The 10,418-nt window shown below is 47.4% G+C and overlaps 1 protein-coding gene across 1 annotated transcript in view; it reads right to left on the bottom strand.

Moving 5' to 3' along the window:
* Positions 1 to 1,339: 1,339 nt before the first annotated feature.
* The window catches only part of LOC122542796 (creatine kinase M-type), a 21,710-nt gene continuing 12,631 nt past the window's right edge, over positions 1,340 to 10,418 (bottom strand). The window contains exons 4-8 of the mRNA XM_043680847.1: positions 9,422 to 9,554; positions 4,799 to 4,970; positions 3,309 to 3,432; positions 2,218 to 2,407; positions 1,340 to 1,755 (exon numbers count right to left, since the gene is read on the bottom strand). Of these exons, the coding sequence (XP_043536782.1) occupies positions 1,577 to 1,755; positions 2,218 to 2,407; positions 3,309 to 3,432; positions 4,799 to 4,970; positions 9,422 to 9,554 (798 nt within the window). The 3' untranslated portion in view covers positions 1,340 to 1,576. The remainder of the gene's footprint in view (positions 1,756 to 2,217; positions 2,408 to 3,308; positions 3,433 to 4,798; positions 4,971 to 9,421; positions 9,555 to 10,418) is intronic.

Genomic DNA, 10,418 nt, shown 5'->3' with positions numbered 1-10,418 from the left:
AGATGGCATGCAGATCCTGGGCCTCCTCCATTGCCACTCCCTCACCACCAGACGCCTGGAGGAAGAACGCCTCATCTTCCACCTTGGGACTCTTCAACCCCAGGGCACCAATGTGGACTTCACCAGTTTCCTCATTTCCCCTCCCCCCACCTTACCCCAGTTCCAACCTTCCAGCTCAGCACCGTCCTCATGACCTGTCCTACCTGTCAATCTCCCTTACCACCTATCCGCTGCACCCTCCTCTCTGACCTATCACCTTTACCCCCACCCCTATCCACCTATTGTACTCTCAGCTACCTTCTCTCCAGCCCCACCCCCCTCCCATTTATCTCTCCACCCCCCCGGAGGCTCCCTGCCTCATTCCTGATGAAGGGCTCCGGCCCGAAACGTCGATTTTCCTGCTCCTCGGATGCTGCCTGACCTGCTGTGCTTTTCCAGCACCACTCTAATCTTGACTAGAGGGCATAAGTTTAGGGTGAGAGGGGAAAGATATAAAAGGGACCTAAGGGGCAACTTTTTAACACAGAGGGTGATGCGTGTGTGGAATGAGCTGCCAGAGGAAGTGATGGAGGCTGGTACAATTACAGCATTTAAAAGACGTTTGGACATTTAAGGTTATGGTGAGTGGATGAGTAAGTGGAGCTGAGTCCATGATAAAGATCAACCATGATCTTATTGAATGGGGGAACAGGTTCGAGGGGCCAAATGGCCTACTCCCTTTCCTAGTTCTTACGTTCTAAAGGACAGGTACGTGGATCAGAAAGATTTAGAGTGGTATGGGCCAAATGCAGGCAAATAGCACGAGTTTAGTTTGGGAAACCTGGTCGGCATGGATGAGTTGGGCCGAAGGGTCTTCTTCTGCAGTGTATGAGGCTAGTGCTAAACAAAGATTTGTTTTTAACTCTTGGAATTAAAGGATAGTCTAATGATTAGTATATAGCCACTGGCATGAAAACTCATGTCCTTTAGGGAAGGAAATCTGCCAATCTCACCCGTTCTGGGCCTACACGTGACTCCAGACTCACAGCGATGTAGCTGACTCTTACCTGCCCTCTGGGGCAGCTGGGAAAAAAAACGTAAACATTCCATGAGTGAATAAGAAGAACATTTTCCGTAGCATTGTAGACCTCCAGATCGGAATTCTCACCAATCGTACTGAGATCAGCCTCTCTCACTTTCAAGTCAAAATCGTTCAATTCAGCTCAACGTCAGTCAGTTCAAAAAAAGGAGGGAAAAAAAATTCATGGTTGTTCTGGATTAGGAAGAAGAGGAAATATTTTCCCGCCACCCCCATTTCTACAATAACCCGACTCAGCAATACAAGAAAAAAGACCAGACATCTGGGGCCATGTTTTATTGGTGTGTTCTGTCAGTGTTAAGAGGTGTCTGGGAGCATTTCCACACGACTAAAGCCAACCTTCCATTTCCACGAGTGATGTTGTCTGTATCTGAAAGATAAGCCTGTGGCCTAGGAAGTACAAGGGTGAGAAGCTCCCTCCAAAGTTCAAAGTTCATGACCTGTGATGTTCCGAGGCAGCTCAGAATTCCTCTCTGGTCTGCCACTGGCTCTTCTGGTTTACTTCTGGGCTGGCATCAGGTCATCGATGCTCTTCCCCTTCTCCAGTCGCTTCTCCATCTCGATCATCAGCTTCACGCCATCAACCACCATTTGGACCTGCTCGACCTCAGAGAAGCCCAGGCGGTCAGCGTTGGAGATGTCATAGACACTGCCAACTGCTTCAGTGTCGACACCACCTGGCAGGCCAAAGGACAACAATTAGACTACCGTCTTATAACACAAGTGACCAAAAACCACCAGAGAGCCCTGTCGATCTTAGCATATCCCCCAAATATCCGAAAGGGTTCATTTGCCCACATTACCTTCACTCATAGCCAACTCTTTCCTATAGCAGCCTCTGCAGCAGCTGTTTTGCTTCACGTTACATTTTGACCATTTATTTTCCTGTCGGCCACGATGACAGCCATTTTCTTCATGTTGGCCAAAATGTGGCAGCCATTTTGGGTATGTTACATTTTGGCCGTTTACTTTCCCGTCAGCCACTGGGGCAGCCATTTTGTTCATGTCGGCCACTGGGGCAGCCATTTTGATCATGTTACGTTCTGGCCATTTATTTTCTTGTCAGCCGCTGTGGCAGCCATTTGGATGTAGTTGCTGGGGGAAAGAGGGGAATCAGCGCATTCCCATGGGGCCCTTACCTGTACCACGCTTCTGCAGCCTCGTCCTCTTGAGGACCTCGGCGAATTTCTCATGCTTGCACAGGTGAGGGATTTTAACGTGGACACCACCACGCAGACCAGTGCCCAGGTTAGATGGGCAGGTCAGGACATAGCCAAGATGCTCATTCCACATAAAACCACGTCCGGCCTCTTTGAAGATCTCCTCAATCTGCATCACGAAACAACGTTAAGAATTGGAGAATGAATCCCCAGCATCCTACTGAACATCACAGGCCTTTCGGCCTGACTAGTCTCTTTCTGTTCCCCACTGGAATCTCCTCCCTCCCAATAAACCGTGCCTCGGCATAAAACAAAGAACTGCAGATGCAGGCAGTCTGAAACAAAAACAGGAATCGCTGGAGAAACTCAGCAGGTCTGACAGCATCTGTAGAGGGAGAGAGAAAAACCAGAGGTAATATATCAGCTCCGGTGACCTTTAGAGTCATCCAGCACGGAAACAGACCCTTCGGCCCATCCAGTCCGTGCTGACCATAATCCCAAACTAAACTAGTCCCACCTGCCTGCTCCTGGCCCATATCCCTCCAAACCTTTCCTATCCATGAACTTATCCAAATGTTTTTTAAACCCACATCCACCACTTCCTCTGGGAGTTCATTCCACACACGAACCACTTCTCTGTGTAAAAACGTTGCCCCTCACGTCCTTTTTAAATCTTTCTCCTCTCACCTTAAAAATGTTGTGAAATTCCCCACCTCAGGGAAAAAAACACCTGCCGTTCACCTTACCTATACCTCTTGGGATTGTGAAAAACCTCTGTATTCTCCTACTGTCCAGTTAAAAAAAAAGTCCCAGCCTATTCAGCCTCTCCCCATAACCCTTCATAACTCGGCTTTCTCTCTCCACAGAGCAAGTTTCTCCAGTAGTTTCCGTGTTCGGTTTTGAAAGGAAACTTATCGGTTACTCGAGAGATACAAACAGGCTGGGCTTCAGGGGAGGGAATGAGAGCCATGTTTGGTCTCAGCGAGACAGTTTGGACTCTTGCTGTGTCAGGATAGGCCCACCACCATTTTGTCGGCCGGCGTCTGACTGGACTGGCCGAGCCATCTTACCTTCTTCAGGCCCACACAGAAGCGTGTGAACACCTCCTTCATGTTGCCACCTTTCTGCATCGAGATGACTCGGAGATGGTCTTCCTCATTGATCCAGACCAAGAAAGTCTTGTTGTCATTATGCCTGAGTCAAGAACCAAAATTCAAAAGCATCAATCAAACCATTCTGGCACACCCCCACCTCCCCGACCTCACCTCCAGCACCAAGGACACAGGGAGATATTTTCTTGGTAACATGGGAGGGGAACTTCCAACACTTTTCTTTTCTCATGGAGTCATAGAGTCACACAGTCATAGGATTATACAGTCATAGGATTATACAGTCATAGGACTATCGAGTTATAGAGTCATAGAGTCATACAGTCATAGGGTTATACAGTCATAGAGTCATAGAGTCACACAGTCATAGCGTTATAGAGTCAGTCATAGAATTATACAGTCATAGTGTTATAGAGTTATAGAGTCATACAGTCATAGAGTTATACAGTCATAGGGTTATACAGTCATAGAGTTATACAGTCATAGAGTTATAGAGTCATAGAGTAACACAGTCATAGAGTCATACAGTCATAGGGTTATACAGTCATAGAGTTATAGAGTCATACAGTCATAGGGTTATACAGTCATAGGGTTATACAGTCACACAGTCATACAGTCATAGGGTTATACAGTCATAGCGTTATAGAGTTATAGAGTCATACAGTCATAGAGTTATACAGTCATAGGGTTATACAGTCATAGAGTTATAGAGTCATAGAGTAACACAGTCATAGAGTTATAGAGTCTTAGAGTCATACAGTCATAGAGTTATACAGTCATAAAGTTATACAGTCATAGAGTTATACAGTCATGTTGCAGACATTTTGCAGACGATACGAAGATTGGTGGAGTTGTGGATAGTGAGGAGGGCTCTTGTCGGCTGCAAAGGGACTTAGATATGATGCAGAGCTGGGCTGAGGAGTGGCAGATGGAGTTCAACCCTTTCAAGTGTGAGGTTGTCCATTTTGGAAGGACAAATAAGAATGCGGAATACAGGGTTAACGGTAGGGTTCTTAGTAAGGTGGAGGAGCAGAGGGATCTTGGGGTCTATGTTCATAGCTCTTTGAAAGTTGCCACTCAGGTGGATAGAGCTTGTAAGAAGGCCTATGGTGTATTAGCGTTCATTAGCAGAGGGATTGAATTCAAGAGTCATAAAGTGATGTTGCACCTGTACAGGACCTTGGTTAGGCCACATTTGGAGTAATGTGTGCAGTTCTGGTCGCCTCACTTTAGGAAAGATGTGGAAGTGAGTGCTAATGAAGGTGAACAGTGTTTAAGGAGACTAAACACAAAGGGACACAGGAAATGAAATGAGAAAGGGGTCAGGGATAGAGATGGGAGGGATGGGCATTAATACCAGCAGGAATGGTTGGGATGAATGGCCTCTCACTGTGTGTTCGACTCTGGGGGCTAATAGCGTTTGCGGGTTGAACATCTTTGCAATTACTCACCAAATTCCTCTTGCATCAGGCCAGTCGCGGGCCATTCCAGAGGCCAGGAGCAGTGGGGAGATTGGCTTGTCAAACAGGAAGTGGTCATCAATCAGCTGCTGCTGCTCGGCGTCAGACATACTGGACAGAGGGTAATATTTGCCCTTGAGCTCACCGGTCAGGCTGTTGAGAGCTGACGTTAAAACAAGAAACGTTAGTTTGGGGAGCACAAAGGTTTACACTCTTCAGGACCAATGCAAGAATGCCAAATTCCAAACAGGCAAATCCCAGAACAGCAAGGGAAAAGCTGCAAGCTCATTGGTCAGCTCTGACTGAACGAGGCATTGTCATGAAGAAAGCAAGGGGATAGGCTGTTAGGAGGGACAGGCCTTGAACATATCCCTTTGGTTTCCAAAGAATGGGCCCCTGTTTTATAGGGACAGGAGGAGGCCATTCAGTCCCTTGAGCCTGTTCCTTCATTCATAGAGTCATAGAGACGTACAGCGTGGAAACAGACCCTTCAGTCATGCTGACCAGATATCCCAACCCAATCTAGTCCCACCTGCCAGCACCCAGCCCATATCCCTCCAAACCCTTCCTATTCATATACCCATCCAAATGCCTTTTAAAGGTTGCAATTGTGCCTGTGTGTGTGTGTGTGTGTACATCAGTGGGTATGTTTATATCTCTGTGTTGTGTATATGTGTGGCTATGCATATATCTGTATGTCTGTGTATATGTGTGAGTGTATTTATATCTGTGTATGTATGTGTGTGTGTGTGTGCCTGTGTACATCTGTGGGTGCATTTTCATCTGTGTATGTGTGTGTCTGTGTCTGTGTGTATATATATTTATGTGATGCTCCAGGGAAAACAGCCCCAGCCCTTTCAGCCTCTCCCTGTAGCTCAAACCCTCCAACCCTGGCAACATCCATGTAAATCTTTCCTGAACCCTTTCAGGTTTCACAAGATCCTTCCGATAGGAGGGAGACCATTCAATGAGATCGTGGTCGACTTGAGCCATACTTTGGACTCAAATGATTTGAAAACGGCGTTAGGGTAGTGAGTGGCACACTCTGGGTTGTTCAGTCAGTGCTGTCCAAACAGTGAGTTGCAGCTGACAGTATTTGTCTTGGTTTTGGAAGATAAGGCTGCTTGGGTACAGTCTTTACCCTGCCTAATGCAAACAGCCAGTGGATTTCTAATTCAACTAGCCAATGGACCTGGGTGGCATCGCAGTAGCACAGGAATCCACACGTGGCATTGCTCAATTGTACTGCGGCCGGAACGTCTTATTGGACTCACAGCAGTGGCCCGTTAAAGGAAATCTCGCACCAACACCCGCACAGTACCAGCAGGAATGAAACCAATCAACACTGCAAATTTCAACTGCAGTGATGAGGGCTCTCTTGTGGTAGCATCACTACACCTGGACCAGGAGGCCTGGGTTTACAGTGGCTCAGTGGCTAGCGCTGCTGCCTCACAGCACCAGTGACCCAGGTTCGATCCCAGCCTCGGGTGACTGTCTGTGTGGAGTTTGCACATTCTCCCTGCGCCTGCATGGGTTACCTGCGGGTGCTCTGGTTTCCTCCCACAGTCCAAAGATATGCAGGTTAGGGTGAATTGGCTGTGCTAAATTACCCATAGTGCCCAGGGATGTGCAGGTTAGGGTGGATTGGCCGTGCTAACTTGCCCCATAGTGTCCAGGGATGTGCAGGTTAGGGTGGATTTGGCCGTGCTAAATTGCCCCATAGTGTCCAGGGATGTGCAGGTTAGAGTGGATTGGCCGTGCTAAATTACCCCATAGTGTCCAGGGAACGGACAAGCTTGGTTGGTTAGCCTGGGAAATGCAGGATTACAGACATGAGATAAAGGGGCGGGTTTGGGCGGGATGCTCTTTGGAAAGTTAGTGTGGACTCGATGGGCTGAATGGCCTGCTTCCGCACTATAAGCATTGTACGATTCAAGTCTCACCTCCTCCAGAGGTGTGTCATAACATCTCTGAATAAGATGTTTAGCAAAGTATTTTATAAACAATTGTGGTGATGGTTTGAAATTTGGTATTCTTGCACATGTCCTGATGGACGTGAGAGGAAAGAATTCAACAAGACTTGAATTCCTTACCCGGCAAAGTAATAATTATTGCGATAAGCAAACTCCAGCCCAGAAGGAAAGGTGCAAAGTTTCATTTTAATGCCGACCGGTATTCCATTAACGTCACATTATTCAGTATTGCCCGTCCCTAGTTGCCCCTCAAGAAGGTGGTGGTGAATTGCTTTGTTGACCCGCTGCTGCAGGGACACCCACAGGGTGCCAATCAGGGAGGGAATTCCAGGATTTTGACCCAGCGACATTGAAGGAACGGCCAATATCGTCACATGGTCGAGGGACTCAGAATCTCGGGCTAATTGAGTCATGGAGGCAGAGGTCGACAGCATGGAAACAGACCTTTCAGCCCAATGTGTCCATGGCGCCCAGGTTTCACAATTTAAACTAGTCCCATTTGCCTGCATTTGGTCCCTCTCCCTCCATACCTATCCCATCCATCTACCTGTCTACATGTTTCTTAAATTATGCTCACCTCCACCATTATCTCCTGTTCCAGGCACTCACCACCCTCTGTGTGAAAAAATTGCCCCTTTGGATCCTTTTGTAACCCACTCCTCTCACTGTTAACCTATGACCTCTGGTCATAGACTCCCCTACCCTGTGCAAAAGATGTTGGCTATCTACCCTGGGAATGCCCCTCATGATTTTATAGACCTCTATAAGGTCATCCCTCAGTCTGCTACACTCCAGGTGAAAGAAGTCCCAGTCTCTCCATATAACTCAAGCCCTCCAGTCCAGACAGAATCCCAGTAAAACGTTTTGTACTGTTCCCGAGTTTAATTATGTCCTTTCTTCAGTAGGGTGACCAGAAATGCACACAATACTCCAAATGCTGGGAGTTGGAGCTCAAATCACACCAGGGCAGATGTTGAAATATGAACGCTATTTTTAAAAAATCCAGAATTAAAAGCTAATGGAAGCCATAACTAATTGTCGGAAAAAAACCCGACCTGGTTGAACTTGTTTGAGTTTTTTGAAGAAATAACAAAGAAGATTGATGAGGGCAGAGCAGTAGATGTGATCCATATGGACTTCAGTAAGGTATTGGACAAGGTTCCCCATGGGAGACTGATTAGCAAGGTTAGATCTCATGGAATACAGGGAGAACTAGCCATTTGGATACAGAACTGGCTCAAAGGTAGAAGACAGAGGGTGGTGGTGCAGGGTTGTTTTTCAGACTGGAGGCCTGTGACCAGTGGAGTGTCACAAGGATTGGTGCTGGGTCCTCTACTTTTTGTCATTTACATAAATGATTTGGATGCGAGCATAAGAGGTACAGTTAGTAAGTTTGCAGATGACACCAAAATTGGAGGTGTAGTGGACAGCGAAGAGGGTTACCTCAGATTACAACAGAATCCGGACCAGATGGGCCAATGAGCTGAGAAGTGGCAGATGGAGTTTAATTCAGACAAATGCGAGGTGCTGCATGCGTGCAATTCTGGTCTCCTTCCTATCGGAAAGATGTTGTGAAACTTGAAAGGGTTCAGAAAAGATTTACAAAGATGTTGCCAGGGTTGGAGGATTTGAGCTACAGGGAGAGGCTGAACAGGCTGGAGCTGTTTTCCCTGGAGTGTCGGAGGCTGAGGGGTGACCTTATAGAGGTTTATAAAATCATGAGGGGCATGGATAGGGTAAATAGACAAAGTCAGAACTGGAGGGATAAGGATTAGGGTGAGAGGGGAAAGATATAAGAGACCTAAGGGACAGCTTTTTTCACACAGAGGGTGGTGTGTGTATGGAATGAGCTGTCAGAGGATGTGGTGAAGGCTGGTACAATTGCAACATTTAAGAGGCATTTGGATGGGTATATGAATAGGAAGGGTTTAGAGGGATATGCACCAAGTGCTGGCAGGTGGGACTAGACTGGGTTGGGATATCTGGTCAGCATGGACGAGTTGGACCGAAGGTCCATTTCCATGCTGTACATCTCTATGACTCTATGGTTCACTAATGTCCTTCAGAGAAGGGTATCTGCCAACCTTACCCGGTCTGGCCTGACATGTGACTCCACAGTGGCGTGACTGACTCTTACCCTCCCTCTGGGCAACTAGGGATGGGCAATGAATGGTAGGGACACCCATATAAATAAACATGCGTGTTTTTTTAAATCGCAATGATATGAGACTTTGAGTTGGAGATGTTCCCACATCCCGACCTACAGGGAAATGATGGCCGAGTGGTATTATCACCGCAGTGTTATTTAAGAGACCCAGATAATGTTCTGGGTACCTGGGTTTGAATCCTGCTGCAGCAGATGGTGGGACTTTGAATCCAGCACCTATCTGGGATTAGGAGTAAAGACCCATCTGGTTCACTAATGCCCCTTTAGGGAAGATTTGGAGGGGGTGGACAAAGTTTAAAAATCACCCAACACCAAGGGGAAGGGGAACGGTGACCGTGAGATCGAAAGCTGATAAAGTTGAAGCCTGTGGGTATTGACCCTGGTGCCCCCTCCCTCCCATCACCCTCAGCCCTGAATCCATCACGCCGCCCGCCCCTGCCCCCAACCCCAGCCCAGCACCCCCTGCTGACCTACCATTTATACTGAGTTTCTCAATGAGACGGCGTTCTCCCCGGCTGCAGTGAGGTGGCAGCGCGATGCCCTTGATACTACGGCCAGTTCGGACCCTGCTGCTCAGCACGTAGTTGGGATCAAGGTCATCACCGCCCTGTGCAATGTGGAAAGAGACCAGATCAGCCACGGGGAGGCACTGTTACGGTTATAATGCAGCTCAGGCACTCTTCATCCACATGACTAAAACAAACACAAAAACCCTCTAGAAGCCATACTGACCCACAGATGAAACGCAGGGACAAATCACTGCAGACGCTGGACTCTGTACTGAAAGCAACAATTACTGGAGATCACAGCATTCAGATAGCATCCAGGGACCGAGAGCAAGCTAACGTTTCGAGTCTAGACTCTATGGCTGCTGCCTGACCCACTGCATTTGTTGTTCTCAGACCTGCAGATGCACTGAGTTCAAACTACAGCCCAGTCCATCACCAGCCTCCCGTCCACTGTCTCCGCCTACACCTCCCACTGCCTCAGGAAAGCAACCTACATCATCAGTGAGCCCTCCCACCCCGGTTAGACCCTCTTCCATCGGGCAGTAGGTACAAAGACTCAAACACATGGACAAACTTCTTCCCCGCTGTTATCAGACTTCTGAATGGACCTCTCAAAATCCAAATCTAATGTTGATCTCACTCTTGGTGCACCTTCTCTGCAGCTGTAACACTGTATTCCTCACTCTGTTCTAGCAGCCTGTGATCTTTCTAGTGTACGATCTGCCTGTACTGTACGCAAAACAAGACTTTTCACTGGACCTACGTAAATCAAATCAAATCATGTCCAAAAAGTTTTGCAGACAAGAAAACACCCATAAAAAAAACACAGAAAAACACCAAACACATAAACACAGAAAAACACTGAACACATAAACACAGAAAAACACCGAACACATAAACACAGAAAAACACTGAACACATAAACACAGAAAAATACCGAACACATAAACACAGAAAAACAC

Source organism: Chiloscyllium plagiosum, chromosome 41, assembly GCF_004010195.1.
Source record: "Chiloscyllium plagiosum isolate BGI_BamShark_2017 chromosome 41, ASM401019v2, whole genome shotgun sequence".
NCBI classification, from domain to species: domain Eukaryota; kingdom Metazoa; phylum Chordata; class Chondrichthyes; order Orectolobiformes; family Hemiscylliidae; genus Chiloscyllium; species Chiloscyllium plagiosum.
The sequence above is the reverse complement of the archived record's forward strand: the minus strand, read 5'-3'. Positions and strand labels throughout refer to the sequence as shown.